Raw genomic sequence first — 22,942 nt, 5'->3', positions numbered from 1 at the left:
GGGAACAGCAACCTACTCAAGTATTCTTGCCTGGAGCCCGACGGGCTGCAGTCACAGAGAGTCAGACACACCTGAGCAACATTCTGATGGTTACACAAGGGCCTAGGGGTTTAGGAAGAAGACTGCAGAGAGGAAGTGCCCTTGCCCTTCCCATCTTATCACATCAAAGGTACATACAATCAACTTGACTTATTAGGTTGATGCTGACCTCGATTGCCTGGCCAGGCCACAACAACTTTTGAGTCTACACTCTTGGCAGTAAAAATGGTAAGCGTGTGCCTTATGCATATCTATTTACATGCGTCCATTCATTTTAGGGCTCACAACCCTCTGATGTGGGCGCTACTTTTAATCTCATTTTACAGGGAAAGAAAACAGGGAGGTTGAAGTAACTTGCCTGAGGTCACAGGTCAGTTAAGTGGCAGCGGTGGCATTTGAACCCAGAGGGTCTAGTTCCAAAGTCCAGGCTCTTAAGTGTCACCTGCTTATCATAAGAAGATAAGGAAGGTTTTTTAAAAACATGTTAAATAATGTTATATTTATCAGTAGTGATCACTAATGATAAAAACTGAAGTCTGAAAACAAAAAAACCTAAAGTCTGTATTTTGAATAATGTTCTTGATAAAGTTTCAGTCAACTTTTTGTCAGTTCTGCTAAAAACATCACTGATTTTATTATTAACATGGTTTAGAAAAAGCTTACGGGGCTTCCCTGGTGGAAGAATCTGCCTGCAATGCAGGAGACTTGGGTTCAATCCCTGGGTTGGGAAGATTTCTCTGGAGAAGGGAATAGCAACCTACTCCAGTATTCTTGCCTGGAGAATTCCGTGGACAGAGGAGCCTGGCGGGCTACATACAGTTCATGCGGTCACAAAGAGTCAGATACAACTGAGCGACTAACACACACACACACACACACACACACAGAAAAAGCTTATAGTAGGAACAGAAACGTCACCTTTATATTTACTTACTGCTTACATTAACTTTGTTTTCCTTTTTTGAGTTAATACTCACATGTCATGAAGTTAGCAATTTGGGGACGAAGAGATACATGAGGAGTTTGGGATTAACATAAAAGATTAACAGCAAGGACCTCCTGTATAGCACAGGGAGCAATACTCAGTATTTTGAAATAACCTATAAGGGAAGAAAAATAATCTATGTAAATATAAAAAACTGAATCACTTTTGCTGTACACCTGAAACTATTTAAAACTGTACAAGTCAGTGGGTTTTAGTTACACTAGTAATGTTAAACAGCCTTTGTCTCTATCTGGTTTTCTGCCTACCCATCTATCTAGGATAATTTCCTCCCTTGCACAAAAGGAAGCCCTATGCCCATTAAGCAGTTTATCCTCATTTCTTGTCCCCGCAGCTCCTCAGTTCAGTTCAGTTCAGTCGCTCAGTCGTGTCCGACTCTTTGTGACCCCATGGACTGCAGCACGCCAGGCCTCCCTGTCCATCACCAACTCCCGGAGTTTACCCAGACTCATGTGCATTGCGTTGGTGACACCATGCAACCATCTGTTCCTCTGTTGTCCCCTTCTCCTCCCGCCTTCAATCTTTCCCAGCATCAGGGTCTTTTTCAGTGAGTTGGTTCTTTGCATCAGGTGGCCAAAGTATTGAGTTTCAGCTTCAGCATCAGTCCTTCCAGTGAATATTCAGGACTCATTTCCTTTAGGATGGATTGGTTGGAATTTGCTTTCTGTCTTTATGGATTTACCTGGACATTTCATATCAATGGAATCATACGATATGTGACCTGCTGCATCCATAGATTATTATTTGCAATCTCCTGATTTCTTTGTGATTACTTTTTTATGGCTTCTGTCTCTTTTTGTGAGGATAGTTTTGTTAAAGTTTGGCAGTGTGATATATGTCAGCTTACTGGAGGATGTGTCATCCAGCAGAGGGACATCACAGTCTCTGCTTTGGGCACCTTGGGCTCTTCCCAGGCGTCTTGCTGTCTGGACTGTCCCTCACAGCCTATTGGTGTCAATCCGTGTATTGATTATCTGTCCAGCTGAATACGTTTTACCTCTGAGATTAGGGAATAAATTGAAATGGACATTCTACCGATGAAATAGAACGGAGCCCAGGACGAGAGCCAGACCACGTATGGACCTCTGGTGTGAGGCCAGAGTAGCCACTGGTCTCATTGATGGCAAAGGAGAGGCTTAATAAGCCAAGCTGGGGACCAAAAGCTCATTTGGAAAGAGGCAAAATGGGGTGGGTCCATTTGGAGAAAGAAATGGCAGCCCACTTCGGTATTCTTGCCTGGAGAATCCCATGGACAGAGGAGCCTGGTGGGCTACTGTCCGCGGGGTCGCAAAGAGTCAGACACAACTGAGCGACTGAGCACCCTAATTCACACCATATACTCCCAGGTGGTCTGAGGATTCAGAGTCAGATCTAAACTGTGAATCTCAGTTTAGACTTTGGGGAAAGGCCAGACTCTGAAACAAGATACACAGAGAGCTGCTAGGTGAGGAAGATTTGGAGGTCTTGCTGGTCTCAGCTATTCCTCTCTGTCTAGACACTGAGTAGCCCCGCCTGCTTTTGCCCCAGGTGGGAGGTCAATCCCTCTCCTAATAAGAGAGTTAGTAGCTTTGGGACCATCAGAATACCTTAGTGAGAAATGGCCTTAACTGGAAGGTGCTAGGTCAACCAAGAGGGCGTGTGAGCGCTTCTCGTCCTGCCTGGCTGCCCGCTTTCAGCTGCTCTGCCCTCCCATCCATCTCAGCAGCAGGCCCTCGACTCTGCTCATCCCCCTGTATCTCCTGGCCAGTCCATCTGCAGACCCTGTTGCCTTGCCGTCATTCCAGAATCCAACCACTTTTTACCTCCTCCCCGTCACCATTCTCTTCCCTGGTGGCTTAGTGGTAAAGAATCTGCTGCAATGCAGGAGGCCTGGGTTCGATCCCTGGGTAGGAAAGATCCCCTGGAGAAGGGCATGGCAATGCACTCCAGTATTCTTGCCTGGAGAATTCCTTAGACAGTGGAGCCTGGCGGGCTACAGTCCATGGGGTTGCAGAGAGTCAGACACGTCTGAGCGACTGACACTTTGACCTGTCACCATTCTCTCCTCTCTGGGCTCCCTACTCCCATCCTCCCCTCTTGCAATCCACTCTCCATTCAGCAGCCAGAAGGATCCTGTGAAAGCCCAAGTCCAGTCACCTCCCTGGACTCATGCAGAATAAAAACCCAAGGCCTCCGTGGCTTGTCCTCATCACCTGTCTGACTTCACCTTCTTGACCTTGCTTGAGCTCCTTGCGGTTGCTTAAGCGTCCCCAGCACATTTCTGCCACAGGACCTTTGCATCTGCTCTGCCTTCTGCCCAAAACGCCCTTCCCCATTTGCCTAACTTGATCCTTATCTTCTGTGCATCAGCTCAGACTCCCTTCCTTGTGTGGACACCCTGACCACTAAAAATGCACCCACAGCCACCCCCATCCCCTCCCTGCATCACCGTTCTCCTGCATCCTTGTTTTTCTCCGTTCAGCACAATGTCTCTGTTTCGTGGTCTGACTTCTGCCCTAGACCATGCCAGGAGAGCAGGGAAGTCTGTCGTCCCTGCTTCTGTCTCCCCAGCAGCACTTTGTTAGGGGTAGCAGAACATCCTGAGAAGGGGAAACCACGTGACCTCTCAGGGCATGCATCTTATTGGCCCTGGAGTGGGGAGCTGAGTTGAGAAGGGACTCTAAGGAAGCAGGAAACTGAGGCTGGTCCATAACTCCCCTTCAGCCTTCCAGCTGTTGAGCACAGACAGGGCTAGAGGGACCCTGCTGCCTATGAGTGGGCTTCCCAGGTGGCACTCGTGGTAAGGAACCCACCTGCCAATGCAGGAGACATAAGAGATGCGGGTTTGATCCCTGGGTTTGGAAGATCCCCTGGACAAGGACGTGGCAACCCGGTCCAGTATTGCCTGGAGAACATGCACAGGCACGCACGCTACTCATGAGTAAGCCCTGGAGGAGGGTGGGAGCTTCCCTGGTGACTCAGCTGTAAAGAATCAGCCTGCCAATAAAGGCAACACATGAGGCTCAAGTTTGATCCCTGGGTTGGGAAGATCCCTTGGAGGAGGAAATGGCAACCCGCTCCAGTATTCTTGCCTAGGAAATCCCATGGACAGAGGAGCCTGCTGGGCTACAGTCCATAGGGTCGGAAAAGAGTCGGACACAACTTAGCAACTAAACAACAACAGAGGAAGGTGCAGACATTTGTTGAGAAACAGGATCAAATGTGGCATCATGAAGCCAGGATTTAAACTCGTGGCTGGCTCAGGATCTGCCCACCCAGCTCCCCGCCCCTTCCCGGCTCGCGCTTCTCAGGACTCTCCCGTATTTCTGCCTCTGTCATCATGTGGGAGAAATCAGGCCATGATTAGGAAGGCTCCCTCCAAGTTTAGGGAGAAAAGAGTTTCTGCCGGGGAAAGGAAGGAAGGTCATGCCAGCAGTTGGCCAGATTCCCAGCGTTTTCACGGGCACTGGAAATGGGGCAGGGCCATGTCCTGGAAGGCAGTCCAAGGCTTCCACAGAATCTGGGTTCAAATCCCAGCGCTGCTGTTACCACTGGATAGCTTTTAGTTTGTGTGTGTGCGGCTGCAAGTAACAGTTGATCTGATGAGTGATGGTGGGAATATTCCTCTTTTTTTTTTTAACCCATTTTTAATTTATTTTTATAACATTCTTTTTATTTATTTAACTGCCACCGGGTCTTAGTTAAGGCACGTGGGATCCTGGTTACATCATGCAGGACCTTTCATCCGGACTCTCTAGCAATGGCTCTCGAGTTTCTGTAGATGTGTGCGAGCTTAGTTGCTCTGCAGTGTTTGGGATCTTAGCTCCCTGACCAGGGATTGAACCCGCATCCCAAGGCAAGGCAGATTTTTTAATTTTTATTTAATAAATGGTACAAAGCACAATGCCAAAAACATTAACAGTTAAAATTTCACCAAATGAAAAAATACTATAGAATACACAGTTGTAAAAAGCTCCATTAAGTTATTTTACAACTGCCTCAAGCTGCAAAAAAAACCCAAGTCATATATATATATATATATATATATGAATTAACAAAAGCAGTTCCCATCTTTTGATGGGGTGCTCATGGTTTATAACATAAATGGCATTTTTTTGAGAGAGGGATAACTTAGGTATGGCAAGGCAGATTTTTAACCACTGGACCATCAGGGAAGTCCCTAACCCAGTTTTTAATATTTGCCTTTTTAAAATGATTAGGACATTGGCTATAAAACCAAATATTTCTGAAAAATTTGCAGCAGAATGTCTCCCTCCCATTTGTCCCCATCTGTGGGTCCCCCGTCCTAGTTTTTTACTAGAGGCTCAGGTTTTACTAGAGGATCAGTAAATGAGGGACATCTCCGGGTAAAGAGTAAATGTGTTATAATCTTGATAATTATTTCCCTATATGGTCAATTCTTGTTCCCTCCTGCCGTTTTTGCAAATTCATCTATCTGCTGAAATTTCTTTGTAAGCCCCAAATCAGCACTCATGGTGCTTTCCTGACCGTTTGCAGACATGTGCAGAGCAGATAGAGTCTTGAGTTGTCCCCGGGTGCCTGTTCCTAGCCGAGACAGACCGTGGCGACACTCTGTCTTCTTGTTTCAGCTTTTCCGTCGCAGACAAGTGGCTTTTTGTTGGTCTGTTTAGTGCCATGTTTTTCACATTTGGGGGCTCTTCACTGGTGATTCGTTTCACTGAAATGCCCCAAGCATCGCGCTCAAGTGTTGGCTTGTGGTCCTAAGCTCCAGAATTCTGTGATGTGTCTCAGATGAGCTTCGTCCAGGTGCGAGTTACAGTGCCCCTGGTTATGAGTTCAATGCGAATGAGTCAGCAGTATATATTAAATCAGGTGTCTTTAAAGAGAAACACTTTGTACGCATCCTTGTTTTATAAGAAGGACACCCACCAGAATTCCTGAACCAGACCCTCCCAGCAGCCTCAGGAGCCCGCAGCCCCCCACCTGTGGCTGCGCCCAGGCCTGGGGTGCAGGCCAAACCCCACCGAGCCCCCACCCTGCATGCTTCTAGGGAGCATCTCTTCGGTTTTTGAAGAAATTTCTGTTCTGGGGCTTGTACTTCCTTTGCAGCTGTTTTGAATGTAGTTTTCCTTTTCTATTTATTTGCACATTAAAGTTAAAAATTAAATACTGACCTAAAAAAAAAAATAAATAAATAAACAGAAACACTCGTAAAAACAAGGTTATGTATTGATCAGTCGATGAAAATGTTGGAACCAGAGGCTCATAACAACCTGTATTTCTCTCCGGAGCAATAGTTCCTTGTTCTCAAATTCAGTGTTTGTGGCAACTCTGTAGAACGTAACTACCACAAATAACAAGAATTGATTGTGCAGGCTTTATTATTTTAACACACTAGTTGTGCTTTCAGTTCAGTTCAGTTCAGTTCAGTCGCTTAGTCATGTCCGACTCTCCGCGACCCCATGAACACACCAGGCACGCCAGGCCTCCCTGTCTATCACCAACTCCCGGAGTTCACTCAAACTCATGTCCATCGAGTCGGTGATGCCATCCAGCCATCTTATTCTCTGTCGTCCCCGTCTCCTCCCACCCCCAATCCCTCCCAGCATCAGACTCTTTTCCAGTGAGTCAACTCATCGCATGAGGTGGCCAAATTGTTGGAGTTTCAGCTTTAGCATCAGTCCTTCCAATGAACACCCAGGATTGATCTCCTTTAGAATGGACTGGTTGGATCTCCTTGCAGTCCAAGGGACTCTCAAGAGTCTTCTCCAACACCACAGTTCAAAAGCATAAATTCTTCGGTGATCAGCTTTCTTCACAGTCCAACTCTCACATCCATACATGGCCACCGGGAAAACCATAGCCTTGACTAGACGGACCTTGGTTGGCAAAGTAATGTCTCTGCTTTTTAATATGCTATCTAGGCTGGTCATAACTTTCCTTCCAAGGAGTAAGCGTCTTTTATTTTCCTGGCTGCAATCAGCATCCGCAGTGATTTTGGAGCCCCAAAAAATAAAGTCTGACACTGTTTCCCCATCTATTTCCCATGAAGTGATGGGACCAGATGCCATGATCTTCGTTTTCTGAATGTTGAGCTTCAAGCCAACCTTTTCACTCTCCTCTTTCACTTTCACCAAGAGGCTCCTGAGTTCGTCTTCACTTTCTGCCATAAGAGTGGTGTCATCTGCATATCTGAGGTTGTTGATATTTCTCCCAGCAATCTTGATTCCAGCTTGTGCTTCTTCCAGCCCAGTGTTCCTTATGATGTACTCTGCATATAAGTTAAATAAGCAGGGTGACAATATACAACCTTGACGTACTCCTTTTCCTATTTGGAACCAGTCTGTTGTTCCATGTCCGGTTCGAACTGTTGCTTCCTGACCTGCAGACAGGTTTCTCAAGAGGCAGGTCAGGTGGTCTGGTTTTACTGGGATACAAATTAGATATAATAAAATGTACAAAGCGTACGTGCACTGCTTGATGAATTTTGGCAAATATTCCCTAGGAAACCATAATCCAGATCCAGCTATAGACCGTTTGCGTCGTCCCCGAAGGTTTCCTTGTGGATCTTCCCAGTCAGTACTTAGCCCTCTCCCCTTCATCCCACCCCCTTGAGGCAACTATTCCCCGATCTTTCTCCTGTCAGTTTCACTAGAACTAGACTTCAAGAGGATCACACAGTGGGCCGTCTTTTGGCTTGGCTTCCTTTGCTTAGCATGGTGGATTTGAGATTCATCTATGGCCTTGCCTGTATCAGTAGTTTATTCTCTTTCGTTAATGAGCTATATTCCGTTGTGTGATTATAACACAGTTTGTTTATCCAGCTACCAGTCAACAGGCATCTGTGCTGTTTCCAATTTGGGGCTTTTGTTAATAAGGCTGCTAGGAAAATTTTTGTACAAATGTTTTTGTAGACATACTTTTTGTATCCACTTAGTCAGTGCCTTGGACTGGAATTTGCTGGGTTATAGACTGTTTGTTTAACCTTAGTTAATCAACGCTTTTAATTCTCTTCTGGAGCAAGACATCTAGTGGAAGGCCTTTCCAGGGATATTTGGCAGCTCAGTACTGCCTGGCCACTGGGTCTGTCCCAGATTTGCTTGACCTTTCCCCCTCAGGAGTGCAAAATGGCTACGCTAGCACCAGCCATTATCACCATGCTTCACATCATCCTTTCAAGCAGGAAGGAGTAGGGGCAAATTATCTTCCCAATATAAGGCTTTTTTTTTAATCCAAATGTAAAACTCTTTCCCATGTCCATACTTAGCTGCAGACGAGGCTGTGAAAGGAAGTTTCTGGCAAAGGGACAGAAGACCTGCACTCATTGTGAGTCATTCTCTTGGGAAGGTACATTGCTGAATGGAAGCAAGTTCAAGTTCTATTTACCAAGCTGTCAGACTGAGACTAGCTATTGCATCCTCCTGAGCCTGGAGAGGACCCTGTGAGGTCACTTTGTCAGGGGCCTGGACACTGGCCCGAAACTGGTGGCTTGTGTTCTATACACGAGCAGGAGCCCCAGAAGGAGAACTAAAGACACCCAAGCTTCTAGAGCAGTGGTTCTCCTGGGACAAGCAGCATCAGCATCACGTGGGAGCTTGTTAGAAATGCAAATTTTCAGTCCTCTGCCCCTAACCTTAAGGTTCTGAAATCCATTTTTAAAACAATAATTTTATTTATTTCTTTGGCCATGCTGGGTCTTCACCACTGCATGGGTTTTGCTCTAGTTGTGGTGCACAGGCTTCTCACTGTGGCGGCTTCTCTTGCTGCAGAACTCAGGCTTAATTGCTCCGAGACACGTGGGGCCTTCTTGGATCAGGGATCGAACCTGTGTCTCCTGCATTGTCAGGCAGATTCTTTACCACTGAGCCACCAGGGCAGCCCTTCTGAAATGCATTCTTTATTTTAAAAGCCTTCCAGGTGGTTCTGGTGCCTGCCCACGTTTAGGAACAAGTGGCCTAAAGCATGTGTGGATGCTGTAGGGACTTTTGTTTCCCCTTCCCTTTTCTTAGCTCCATTCTGTCCTGAACTTGAAGCCTTCTCTTGTTGCCTGATGCCCTGGGTGACCCTGTGTCCTGTCAAGGTAATCACTGCTTGTGTTCCCTTCACAACCCCCCCTGCCCCATTGCCCGTTCCATTCCTTCTCAGAGTTTCCTCTTGATTTTTATACACTAGTATTAAGGGGAAAAAAAGGAAAAACCTTTCAGATGCCCTATTTTCTTGGCAGGACTGCAGCTATATAGCTGCATTTAGAACAGCGGTGAATAGCAAAAGGAAAAAGAAAGAATGTACAAAACATTTCTAGTGTGTAACTACCTGTGTAAACGAGGCTTTTAGGAGCTAGACACCAGTTGCTTTATGAGCAATCCAAGTTTTATAGGGCACGCTTTTATGCTGTTAAACTCATTCAGTTATTTGAGAACTCTAAAGGTCACTGAAAATAAAGCTGGTGTCGACTTTAATTGCTCTCCAAATAGCTTTCTTTCTCTCCCCCCAAAAGGGTGGGAGTAGGTGAAGAATCAACATTTCCCCTGCCTGTTTTTCTTTTCTGGCTTTGAAATTGACACAACATGCCCCTGGCTACTTACCTGGGGTCCAGTGTACTCTTACTAGGTCTTTGCACGGAATTGCCAAAGGTCTCCTCTGGGAGGGCACAGTCCCTAAGAGTCTCCCTTGAGTGAATTAGGGAACGTGAGTCCTTTCTCCGAGTGTTGATGTAGCTCTTCTCTGAGTCTCACTGCTGTGAGCAGAGCCTCAGCTGGATTTCAGGCCCCACTTGGACCCATACTGGATTCCTTTGTGCAGTGAACAGCCTGCACAGCTGTCCATGGTGGTTGGTGTCTATAATCCCATACCTAGCACAGATGACAAGCATCTGTCTTATAACAAGTCAGAATAACAAATCTATTCTCACAGTTCTGGAGGGCAGATGTTCAAAATCCAGGTATTGGCAGGGCTATCAGGGCAGTCGTGCGCTCTCTGAAGGCCCTGGGGAAGACTCCTTCCCTGTCTTCCTGTTTCTGGTGGCTCTGGGTGGTCTGGGGCTTGAGGCTGCATCACTCTAACCTCTACATCCACGTTCATGTGACATTCTCTTTTTGTATCTTCCGTCTGTTAAAAGGTCATTGGTCGGGAATTCCCTGATGCATCAGTGATTAGGACTCTGTGCTTCCACAGCAGGGGGCACAGGTTCAGTCCCTGGTCAGGGAACTAAGATCCTGAATGCTGCGTGACATGGCCAAAAAAAAAAGTCTTTGGTTGTTGGATTCAGGGCTCATAGATAATTTAGGATGATCTCATCTTGAGATCCTTCACTGAGTTACAGAGCCTTTTCTTCCCAAATCAAGAAGGCCACCTTCACAGACTTGGGGTCATGGACATATCTTCTTAGGAGGACCACCATTCAGTGCACTACAGATGCCTTAGGGAATTCTCTGGTGGTTCATTGGTTAGGACTCTTGCACTCTCACTGCTGAGGGCCTGGGTTCCATCCCAGGTCGGGGAACTAAAACATCTTACAAGCTGTGTGGCTTAGTGAAAAACATGACTTCTCGGCATCATGGTATGTTGAGTCCCCCGTGGAATGCCCGTCAGGGGATCACCCAGGCTGTGTGTGTGACCCAGGTGTGGGGAAAGTGCTATGACTTCTGTGTGGCGTTTCAGGAAAGTGGCGGGGAGGAGCACCCGAGTGGGTGCCTGAAGGAAGGTGGCAGGCTTATGAAGACATTGCAGGAAGTACACCCATGGCAGGGTGGATAGGCAGCCAGGCAGCCACCACTGTGTAGTTCCCATGATCTCGGGAACCTGTCAGCCTGGATTCGAATCCCAGGTCTGCCATCCTGCTACCTGGGTGAACCTTGGGCAAGTTACCTAATCCTTTTTGCAGCCTCAGTTTCCTCAGCTGTGAAATGGGTACGAGAACACTGACACCCGCCGTGTAGGATTGTTGTTGAGATTGCAAGAGGTAAGATGAAGCACTGAGAATAGCACCTGTCCCTTGGTGAACCCTGGGCAAACCTTGGTCATGGTGATGACGAGGCCCACAAAGCAGGAAGTGGTGGTGACTGAGGGCAGAGGGCACAGACCTGCACCACCTCAAACGCCTGGACTTCCAGGCTCCAGCCAGCTGAGCAAATTTCCTTAGCAGGGGTTTGGTCTTGTGGTTGGGCAGGTTGGGCTGGTGGCCGGAGAGATGGGGGCTGGCTTGTGTGAGCAGGGGTCAGTGAGACCCTAGGAAGTAGGAGGAGGCGGGCATTATATGGTTGTCTGTGTGTAGTTTCATTGGCATCTTTCCTGTGGCCTTGCCGCTGTGAAGGTATATCTCTGTCCACAGCTGTATCTCAGTCCCCAGGCCGGACCAGGAATACAGGAGGTACTGAGTGACACTTGCCCATCACTGGGTGAATGGCTGGATGCAGCAGTGGTGATATTTAAGATTCATGACAAGCAGCATGGATACCAGTCAGGCAGCGTCCAGCATGGTGCCAAGGGAGGGACCTGCAGGCTTCTGGCTGTGCTGGGTCATGGGGTATCTCAGGTGGTTCTGAGCGGGCAGGTGAGGTTCTGGGGGTTGGGGCAGCATTTAGTTACCAACCAGGAAGGAAGTGCTTGAATATTTTAAAAACAGAGCAGCCAGTTGTTACCCTGCATGTTAAAGCAGGCTGGTTGGATAGACAGATGAAAAGAGAGACAATGAGACTTTGGTCTTGGAAAGGAGGAGATAGAGTGGAGAGATTTGGGAGGCGGAATGGAAAAGACTTGGGTGAGTCAGAGGTGTGAGGTCATGGCTGGTCCTTTGTCTCTAGAGAGAGCTGTATCAGTTAGCCACTGCCACATAACAAACAACCCCCAACCTTTAGAGGTTGTTAGTGCTGTTTAACAAATTATCCCAAAGCTTAAGGGAAACATTGTATTCTGCACATGAGTTTTATGGGCCAGGAATTTGACATAGTGAGTCTCTGCTCCAAGAATGAAGTTCTTAGCTGAGAAGACATAAAGGCTAGGGGCTGAAGGCTCATTCACACACATGCTTAGCACCTGGGCTGGAATGACTGGAAAATACGACTGTCAACCAGAGCACCTACTTGTGGTCTCTCCGCGTGCCTTGCTTAGGCCTCCCCATAGCATGGCCTCCCCAAAGCGGCCAGAATTCCATTAAGGTGGTTTAGGGCTTCTAGGGTAAATGTCCTGATGGACACAGCAGAAACTGAATTGGCTTTAAGAAGTCACATAGTGGCGCTTCTGTTTCACTGTCCCAGTTGAAGTAGTCACAAACTTTGCTTAATTCAAGGGGACTAACAAGGTTGTCCTGTGGAAGATCATGGGGGATTGGAGGCATTACTGCAGCCATCTTTGAAAAGCACGATATGCCACAGTAGGTCGAAACAAAACCGTGACCCTAATGGTTGGAAGTTGGCCTGGGCACCTCTAGTTCTCTCTTACTTCACTGTGGTCAGCTGTAGGTCAGCTCGGTGGCTCTGCTTCGACAGCTTGGCTGCATGAGAACTGGAATGATGGCGGTGATGGCATTTGCCTCTTGTCCTCCAGAAGGCTAACCTGGACTTCTTTACATGTCAGCTGGGCAAAGAATAGGCTCAGAAACACACACCGTCACTTCCGCTACATCCTGTTGGCCAAGGCAAGTCAAAAGGCCAACCCAAGTTCAAGGGTTGGTTAATAGATGCCATCTCTTGATAGGAGGCCCTGACAAGACCAGAAGGAGAAAAGTTTCTGGCTGTTTTTCCAGTCAACCACAGTAGTCTTTTTTTTTTTTTTTTCAGATCCCCTTACCATCAGTCCTCTCCCATTTTGCTGGGCCTCTCTTCTCAGTGGATTCAGAGTATAGTCCTTGACTCATGGAAGGCTGTGAGAGTCCTTGTGATGGGTTGCAAAGATATCTAGAAGTGCTAACTTCTTGGTGTCAGGTTGTGTTTGACTGCAAACAAGGAAACTTAATAGTGGCTTAAACTGTAAGGATTAAGAAGTCTAGAAGCAGGCAAGCCATGAGGAGTTTTTAAAAACCTAGTCCTTTTCTCTCCTCTCATCAGTTATTCTTATCAGCCTCAGGTTTATTGCCTCATGGCAGCAAAATGGCTGCCACTGCTCCAGTCTTCTCAACTATATTCAAAATGAGAAATGACTTTCTCCCTAGAGAAGCTCTATCGTTATATTCTGGCAGAAAAACTTTCTCAAATTCTGTCTTCCCCGAAAGACTCATTGAGCAGATCCCAATTCTATACACTTTGCTTTTTACTTATTTGCAAAACTGTGACTACTCTGGCTGCAAGGAAGCCTTGGAAGGTGAATGTCTGATAAAGAGATAGCAGCTATTTTGGCCACAACCTACAGTAGGAAGTATGTATACACACACACACACACACACACACACATAATTGAAACCAGTGTCCATTGAAACCCTGTGTGATGCCTTTTATATTTTCTATTCTATCCCAAGCTATTTGATCCTATACTCTTTAACTTAAAAGAAATCCCTGGTCACAACCTGCTAATTTGATTTCACAACCCTCAAAGGCGTGACCCGTAGTTTGAAAAACACTGACTCAGAACAGCCTTTGTTTACATCTTGGAGTTGGCAAGTGTTACCCCGAGATCAGGCTTCTGTGAGCAAGGCAGGGAAGGTTAGGGAAATGGTGTTTGGAAAAGCAACAGCTAGACTTTGCCATATCTTCTTCTCTGCCTATCACTTCCCATCAGCAAATGATAGGGTTCCATTGACTTTCTCTTTTATGACTTGCAAATAACCTGAGGGTTAGTAGCATTCCTATCAGGAAATTAAAATAAGCCTGTTTATGGAGCTTCACGGGGACTTTGGATTCTGTGTCCTGCTCGGCACCCTGGCTTCAGCACAACTCCTGACGACAACGCAGAACTCTGAAGTCATTCCAAGTGCTGGAGGAATTCACACGATTTTCTGGAAGGACACTTTGTCATTGATGCGTCATGGCTGTTCTCTTGAGCTGGTTGTGGTTTTGCAGGCCTGGCTTCTCATGCTTTTTATAGCCCGATGCTGGAGAATGAGGTTCTTTGGAATCCCAGGGCCTGGGTTCAGAGTGTGGTCCCATGGTGTGATTTGGGCAAGTGTCCTGACCCCTGTGAGCCTCAGTTTCCTGTGCTATGAAATGGGAAGCATTCCTCCCATCTCCCTGGGAGGAGAGAATATGGAGTCAGCACAAGCCTGATACTGAGGAAGCACTGGGTTAGGGGGGCGCTCTTCCAAGATGTATCTGTCAGCTTCGACTGAGAGATGTGTAGTAACAAGTGAGCCCCAGCTCTCAGTGGCTAACAGCAGCAAAACGCTCCTCTCTCGCTCATGTGTCCAAGCTTCAAGGGTTGGCTGTGACCCTATCCATGTGTCCACGTCATGGTGGGACTTGAGCGGAACCATACAATGGCTTTTCAAGCTTCTGCTCTGCAGGGACAAAAGACGTCCTCGTGTGGATATTTTGGGTTTGCAGCTTTGCATGCTAATTGTGTGTCCCGTGCCCCAGTCTCCTGATCTTTTTTTTTTTTTTCAAAAGCTTTTTGAGTATGTGTGTGACATTGGGCATCCAGTGTCATCCCTGGTTAAGAACCACTAAGCATCATCTTCCCCAAGGTCAAGGGCTGGAGGATCTCATTGCTCATTACAGGATCCTCAGTTCTCCCCGAAACAGAATTGACAATGAATAAATGCCCTTTTCACCAGGCTGCTCTTTAAATGAATGAATGGGTTTGTTTTAACCCTCCCTGCAAATTCATGCATTCATCCCACAAATATTTAGTGAGCTCCTTCCATGTGCCGTGTCCTGTGTAGACTCTGAGCGTCCCACAAGGAACAAAACAGACAAAAATCCCTGTAGTTGGAGGGTTGACATTTTCGTAGGGGAGACTGACAGTGAACAGTCAGAGACTTGTATGGTTTTTGGTGCTCAAGTATTTTTGAAGTAAAAATTTTTCATTGTGGACAATTGCAAATGTGCAAAAAGCAGAGCGAATAGTAAAAACTTGAACTGCATCAACCAACGCTTTACCAATCTTCAGTTTTCCACCACTCTGACAGACCAGCCCTGTCCAAGGGGGGCTTCCTGCCACCATGGGAATGTTCTAGATCTATGCTGTTCCAGGTGGTAGCCACCAGCCACGTGTGGCCGTCGAGCCCATGAAATGTGGCGGGGTGACCGTGAACTCAGTGTTTTAATTTCCTTTACACTTTTGATGTGCATCTGTTTTATTGAAAACTTTCGTATTCCTGATTGTCCCCTCTTTTTTCCATCCTTTTATTGTGGTTAAAACACCCATAACAAAACTGACCATCGCAGCCACGTCTGACTGTATGAATCAGCAACATTAAGTGGACGTGCATGGTGGTGCAGCCGTCACCCCCATCCTTCTCTCAAACTCACTGCATCGTTCAGAGCTGAAACTGGATACCCACTAAACAATGATTCCTCGTTTCTCTCCACCCCACCCCCAATCCCTGGCAAACTGTATTCTACTTCCTGTCTCTCCGTCATGAGTGGAATAAGATGGTATCCTTGTCCTTTTGTCACTGGCTGACTTCACTTGGCATAAAGTCATCCGTGCCGTCCCTTCAGCCTTTCCTCCCTGAATGATAATTCCGTTGTAAACAGATACCATGATTGGCTTATCCATTCATCTATTGACGGACACCTGGGTTGTTATATCTCTTGGCTTTTACAAATCATGAACAGGGCTGCATAAATATGCCCTTCCAGACCCCACTTTCAATTCTTTTGTGTATATATATCCAGAAGTGGGCTTGCTGGGTCATATGCTAATTCTATTTTTAATTTTTTGAGGAACCACCAAAGTGTTTTCCACAGCAGCTGCATCATTTTACATTCCCACCAACAGGGCGCAAGGGTTCCAGTTTCTCCAGGTCCTCAGCGACAGCTGTTAATTTTTGAATTTTTGCTGGTCACCTTTGAACAGGAGTGAGGCAGCATCTGTGGTTTCGATAGCGTTGCCCTAATGATTGGTGGTGTTGATCATCTTTTCTTGTGTTTATGGCCATTTGTATGTCATCTTGGAACAAATATCTGCTCCAGTCCTTTGCCGTGATTTCATTTTATCAGCTTGAACTTCAATGTACGTTGTCACACATGGCTAAGTGGGTACTGGTTTGAACCGCTCAGGACAATATGCCTCTGAACTCACACAACTGAGTTATTCTGCAGTTGTCATTTTATCATGTCACCTCTACATATTTTACGATGTATTTCTGAAAGGTAAGGACTCTAAAGGAAAAAAAAAAAGAATACAATGCCATTGTTACACACCTAGAATCCATTTCTTCTTTCTTTTCCTTCCTTCCTTCCCTGGGTCTTGGTTGCTGCCAGGGGGCCACTCTCTAGTTGCGGTGTGTGGGCTTCTCATTGTGGTAGCTTCTCTTGTTGCAGAGCATAGGCTCTAGAGAAGGCTCCAGTACTGAGTTGTAGCTTGCGGTCTCTAGAGCCCAGGCTCAGTAGTCGCCGGGCTATGCTGGGTTTTCCTGGATCGGGGATCGAACCCACGTCTCCTGCATTGGCCGGCGGGTTCTTTACTGCTAAGCCACCAGGGAAGCCCTGAGCTGTGAATTTTTAAACGCCCATATAACTGACACCCCATCGCAGTGCAGGATCTGTCGTCTCCCCAGAAAGCCCCCCTCACCCATTGCATGGCTGTCACCATCAAAATGAAAACACAGGGATGACAGATTCTCACAGCCTGGTGCCTCCTGCTGGACATTCACCCGCAGATCCCACTTGGAGAGCTCTGTTCAGGAAACACCCGCCTTCTGGCTCTCCTTCTGGTCCGAGGTTTACAGAACTTGGGCCACACCCGGAGCTCAGGGCAGGGAGGAGGGGTGGGGGGGACCCACATGGAGCTGGCAGCTCTCACGAAGCCACCACAGGCGCTTAGGATCACTTCTGGGCCAGGGCAGTGCCCCTGGAGCCTTGATGGGCCAGGACTCCATGTTCCATCAAAAGGAGCAGCAGCTCCCGTCCCTCCTCTCTCCATCCACTCACCCTTATCACGTCTTTGGATCTGAACTATCCCAGGCATTCACAAAATGCTAACAAAGGCTTGCCACCCAGCTCTGTCTTATCTTGACGCTGTGGCCACGTTTGCTTCACATTTTGAAGAGAAACAGCACGATGAGAGGGCCATCTGTGGGATTGTGGTTAAGGGCGGGGACTCTGCAGTCAGCCTGCCTTGGCTCAGATCCCAGCCTGGCCACTGACCACTGGAGGCATCTGGGGGTGGCATATGGCTCACCATTCAGAGCCTCGCCATCCTCATCTGCAGAATGGGGCTAAGCAGAGCACCCGCCTCGTAGGGAGTCAAAGATGGTGACGCAGGCGAAACACACCGAGTACTTAAATCATCATGTCAGGTCCGCCCTCGGTGTTCGTGGATTCCGTACTTGCGAATCCACCCACCCGCTGATATCAGTAAGCCCCAGATCAGTGTGGGGCTTTCCCGGTCACGTGCAGAGCTGTGAAGTGTTTGAGTCTCGTAGTGCACATCCCCCCAGTGGAGGTGGAAGCCAGTGACCCTCTGCCTTCTCAGTTCAGCTGTCAACAAGCATCCTCCTTAGGGCCCTGCTGTTTTGCACTTCTATGCTTTTTGTGAGTGGTTTTGCTGTTAAACACGGCCCCTCCCGCAGAGGTGAAAGGCCACCCGGTGCTCAGAAGCGCAGGAAGGCTGCAGTGAGCTCTCTGGAGAAAGCACGCGGGAGATGAACAGTTACACCCGAGTTACAGCGCTGTCGGCCATAAGCCCAGTGTGAGCGGATCACCGATTCATATTCAGCAAGGCGTCTGTAGACAGAAACACACATAAGCAAGGCGGTGTGTTGTTGGCTTGATGAGAATGGGGCCAGCCAGGAAGCTAACCCTCTATTTCCTCCGGGCCGATGGCTCAGAAGCGCCGGTGGGTTACGCCGTATGGCGTTGCGTGCTGCTGCGTGATGTGTGTATATGAACACACACATGCAGGGAGATGCAGGGCAGCCTTGTCTGCACTTACGCGTGTGTGGTCGTGCACAGCGTTGCTTCCTGTGGTTGTGCGCTTGGGTTCGGCCTCTCCTCTCTCTGGCTCCGTCTCTCTCCTTGTCACTGACGGTCCCACTCACAGCCTCTCTCTCCCTCTCTCTCCACAGCTGGCCCCCGAAAGGACACTCCCCAAGTCCCCAGCTGGGGGCCCCGCGTAGACCTGGAGTGGACACCCCCTCCTTCCCTTCATGATTCGTTTGTAGCGCAGGTAACCAGCCACGCGTCAGCTCGTTCCTGGAGGGGCTGTAGTCCCCCCGCCGCCTCCATCTACCTGCCTGGAAGGGACGGTCCTCCTTGACTGAGCCACTGCCTTCAGCCCCACCCTTTCCTACCTGGGGCCCCCGGGGTCATTCAGGCCATCCCCCTGCCTCCTCGCCATCTACAGGCGAGGCAGGATCTCCCTCCCACATCCCCCTCTTCTCCACGTGCTCTGCAGATCTTGCCAGCTTGCTCCCTGGCCAGGCCTTGCCCACTGTGGGTTGGTTGGGAAGGGCAGGGGCTCGTCAGCCGCAGAGCTGGTGACATGGGAAGAAGGAAGCGTGGGTGGGGGCGGGGATAGGAAGCCAGAGAGAGTGTGTTGTCACCACCGCCCCGTGCAGCCAGAGTCTTGGAAGGGAAGGGCCTCTCTGGGTTCAGTGCCCAAGGCCAGCTCTAGAGGGGAGGGTGATTGGCGTGTGAGGCCCTGAAGATGGGTGTTTCTGTTCTAGACTGGCCCGGGAAGTGTGTATGTGTGTGCATACGTGTGTGCATGTCCCATGTGGAAGTGTGTGTGACATTTCTGGCCCACATGCATGTTTCTGGCCAGAGTGTCTTTTTGCTTTCATCAGACCCTCCAAGGCACAGTTCAGAGAAGACCCTGAACTAGTGATGCGGGGTTCCTCCCGAGGGTCTGTGGGGGTTGGGGTGACGATTGGGAAGTTCAGAGGATGCTGTCGGAGTGACCCAGCTGAGGGCACAAGTGAGATTTTGTGTTTTGAGGTGGAGGGAGGGGTAGATCAGGACCACTCCTGCTCTCCCTACCAAAAAAAAAAAAAAGAGGGTAAGAAGTCCATGGCTTTGGGCTGGGGTTGTGTGTGATTTCTCGTGTCCTGTCTGCATCGTTGGGACGGAAGGATGTGTGGGCAGATGGAAGTATGGATCAGTTGGTGTGTTTGGAAGACAGGAGAGATGGACCTGAGGCGGAAGTTGGCGAGATGGGTGCTTGGAAGCCTGGTAGGATGTTTGGAGCAATGGGAGGTTAGGTGGGGCGGGGGCGGTGGGCAGATGGGCAAACACAGAGAACTTCAGTTTTCTCACTGTAAAATGGGACACATAGCACCCTTCCCTGTGGGGATTGAACAAGCTAACATTAGTGAAACGCTTGTGACAGGGCCTGGTGGGCACATGATAAGCACGGGCCAAATGTTAGCCGTCCTCATCCTCATCACTCTGACGGGCTCAGCCTGGCTCCGGCGGCTGCTCTGACGCCGAGTGCCCACCCTTCCAGTCCTTCTCCCTCTCTTTCCCTCAGTGAGAACCGCGCTGTGTGTGTCTTCCACGAGGACCTAGAACCTTCCCCCCAACCTGGTCACATGTAGGACAAGCCCCCGCACGCCCGCTCTGGGCCAGCCCTGCCCTCAGGAGGCAGAGCACAGGCTCAGGGGCCAGACCTCTGCTAGCCAGGATGCGGGGAACCACAGCCTCTGCTCTTGCATTAACTCCTCTGCGACGCTGGGGGGCGGCAGGACCCACCTCGAGGGATTCCCTGGGGATTAATCGCGTTAGGCGTGTGACGCACTCAGCACGGGCCCACGTGTGGTCGGGGGTCACTCAGTCAGGACTGACGTCATCATCGTCGCCGATGCTGGGGGCACAGAGGGAGGAGGAAAAGGCAGCCGTGTCTGGTCAGAGCTGCTGATGGGGCGGGCTCCTGCCCCGCCGCCCCCGCATGCCCACAGACTCCAGGGGACTGGGCCCCCAGGGAACGGTCCTCGCAGGGAGGTCCTGGCCTGCTGCCGCCTCTAACCTGTCGCCCTCTTCCCGCCCCGCCCCGTCCAGTGGCGATGGACGATGAGGATGGGAGATGCTTACTAGACGTGATTTGGTGAGTAGTGGGCTTCCCGTCCCCCCGCCCCTCCCTCCCCCGCCCCTGCCCCTCATCTCCTCAAGTGTCTCCCCTTCTCTTTTTCAGTGACCCGCAGGCCCTCAATGACTTCTTACATGGATCCGAGAAGGTGAGTGCTGGGCAGGGCCAGGCGTCCCCCAGGGCAGCAGGGCGCTGTGAGTCAAGCCCTCCCCCAAACATTGAGTAGACATCTGCCTTCCAGAAACCAGGCCCCAAGGTCACGGTGAAGAGGGAAAGAGACGTCAAATCCCTGCCCTCACGCCATACGCATTTCCCTGGTAAACAAGCAAGCAGTAACTAATAAAGGCAGTGGTGGAAAGCACCACGCCGGGCAGCATAAGAAATGGTAACATCACTTTAGAACCACAAAAGAGGATTCGAAGAAAATGAACAGGAGGTGGGGGCCAGGGCAGGGGCTCCTTAGCTGCAGTGGGCAGAGAGGTGACATTGAGGGTGGACCTGAAGGAGCAGAGGGAGGCACCCAAACTGTGCTCTGACCAGGGGAGGAGCAGGGGGGAAGCTGGGAAAGTCTGACACGTTCCAGGAGCAGAAAGAAGGCCAGTGGGGCCAGGATGAAAGGTAAACTAGTAGCTGGTGAGACTGGAGTGGACAAAAATCACCAGGTCATGCAGAGCCTAGAGGAGCTTGACTGAGGAGTTTGGACTTTGTTCTTAATGTGACAGGCAGCTCTGACAGGTTATTAAGCAGCCACATGGCATATTCTATTTGCACTCCAAAGAAGGGAACAAAGTGGGGAAGAGGGGACATCTGTTGAGCCACAAGGGCTTGTATCAGTTACCTAGGGCTGCGTAACAAGTTATCCCAACACGCTGTGGCTTCTAACGACTTCTAATGACATTTGTTAGAGCTCTCAGTTTCTGGGGATTGGGAATGGGGCGGCAGTCTAGCTGGGTGTCTGGCCTGGGGTCTCCCCTGAGGAGCATTCAGGATGTTGGTTGGAGCCATTGTCATCTGAGGGCTTGCCTGGGGCTGGGGGGCCTGCTTCCACAATGACTCACTCCTGTGGCTGTTGGCTGGAGGCCTCAGCTCCTCGCCACGTGGGCCTCTCCAGAGGATTGCTTGAGCGTCCTCATGACGTGGCAGCTGGTTTGCCCAAGCGAGTGACCCAGGGGAGAGAGCCGGGAGGAAGCTGAGTGCCTCTTGTGACCTAGTCTCCGAAGTCACACTGCACTCACTGGATGCAGGTCACCATGCCTGCCCACACTCTCCGGGAGGGGGAAGAGCTCCGCTTCTCAAGGGGATGTGTTGAATAATCTGCAGAGCAGTGGCAAGTGCAGTGGGAGGCCGGCGGCCTGGGCCCCAAGGCAGGCGGTGGAGGAGGTGCCAGGCGCTGACTTTGGGGTCGGCTTGGAAGGCAGTGTCACTCGACTTGAGGGTTGATTAGATGGTGAAGAAGTGTCCAGACTGCTTCCTGGACTTGACCTGAGTAGCCAAATGGGTTGCACCATTCGCTGAGACTGGGAGTTTGGGACAGATCCCAGAAGTCCAGGGGCGGCAGTTGGATATATGAAATTGGCCAAAAAAAGTTGGTTCGGGTGTTTCTGTAAGATGTTATGAGAAAACGCAAATGAACTTTTTGGCCAACCCAATACCAGTCTAGGGTTCTGGAAGGGGATCAGCTAGAAACTGGGGAGCTCGCCTGTGGACAGACAGTGGGCGCTTAAGCCTGTTCTCGACACTGACGATAACTCCTGGAATGAGACTGCTCCCTGCCCTCCCAGACATGGGAACAGCTCACACATCCGGTGCCTGGGCAGCGGGGCTGTGCGGAGGAAGGATTGATTTCATAGGAAGGGACAGATGGACACGTGTTGGGAGGAGGCGGCACATGGGACAGGCCCTGTGTTCCCAAAAAGCACAGGGTGAAGGGCCAGGGCACTGCTTGGGTGAAGATGTGGAGGCAGGATTCTAGAGAGTTCCAGGCAGGCGCATTGGGGAGCCTCGGACGCGGTGTTGGGGGCTCCTTAGGATTTAAACTTGCAGCCAAGCCCCTTTCATTGGGGCCTCTTTTCTGAAGGTGGCGTTTCCTGTACACCTCGAACCTCCCCCACCCCCTGCATCCCCCACATCCCTCGTCTTTGTCTTTGTGTCCATATAACCCGAAATTGGTTTTTGTTCTAGCGTGTGGGCCAGCCCACTGCCCAGCTGACCTTTGACCTTGGGTGGGGGCGGGTCTTGTTGCAGCTCGACAGTGATGACCTCCTGGATAATCCCGGGGAGGCCCAAAGTGCCTTCTATGAAGGTCCTGGGGTAAGTGGCCGCAGGGGCTCGGGGAGGGTGGTGGGCAGGACGCCTGTGGTAGCCAGCGGGGGCGGGTTGGAGGGTGTCACACCCATTCCCCGAGGCACTTTGCCCCGAGGTGGGGGGGTGGGGCGCGGTCGTTGAGAGCAGAGTGGGGTGCAGGTGAGGCCAAGGCTGCCAGATCCCCCTCCTACCCCTAGGCTGTGCCTCAGGGGAGGTGCAGTTCCTGGGTCTCTGGCCTTAGGGATCAGTTGCTCCAGAGCTGGCATGGAGGCTGAGGCTGGCTCCTGAGGAATGGGGACCGGGGCGTCTTGAGGGTCCTGTCCTGGCTCAGCCATGGCTGGAGGGTGACCTGGGGAAGAGGATCCACTGATACAGACCTCCGTCTCCGCCTGGAAAATGAGAGCAGGGATGATGAGCAAAGCCCAAAGCGGGGCGCACAGTGGGCATCTGCACTACTGAGCGCCTCCTACATGCCAGGCCCCTCGCTCCTCCCTCTTCTGTGGCCTCTGCCTTCCC

At 49.9% G+C, this 22,942-nt stretch overlaps 1 protein-coding gene across 2 annotated transcripts in view; it reads left to right on the top strand.

Moving 5' to 3' along the window:
- BICRA (BRD4 interacting chromatin remodeling complex associated protein) overlaps window positions 1–22,942 on the top strand; it is a 74,173-nt gene that overhangs the window by 32,065 nt on the left and 19,166 nt on the right. For both annotated transcript variants that reach the window (XM_055411739.2, XM_088830530.1), the window contains exons 2-5: window positions 18,165–18,265; window positions 20,095–20,140; window positions 20,228–20,270; window positions 22,367–22,432. In XM_055411739.2, coding sequence (XP_055267714.2) covers window positions 20,100–20,140; window positions 20,228–20,270; window positions 22,367–22,432 — 150 coding nt within the window. In that variant the 5' untranslated portion in view covers window positions 18,165–18,265; window positions 20,095–20,099. The remainder of the gene's footprint in view (window positions 1–18,164; window positions 18,266–20,094; window positions 20,141–20,227; window positions 20,271–22,366; window positions 22,433–22,942) is intronic.

Source organism: Moschus berezovskii, chromosome 22, assembly GCF_049115385.1.
Source record: "Moschus berezovskii isolate FMDL1 chromosome 22, NW_MosBer_1.0, whole genome shotgun sequence".
NCBI classification, from domain to species: Eukaryota; Metazoa; Chordata; class Mammalia; order Artiodactyla; family Moschidae; genus Moschus; species Moschus berezovskii.
This window is presented reverse-complemented; position numbering and strand designations above follow the sequence as displayed.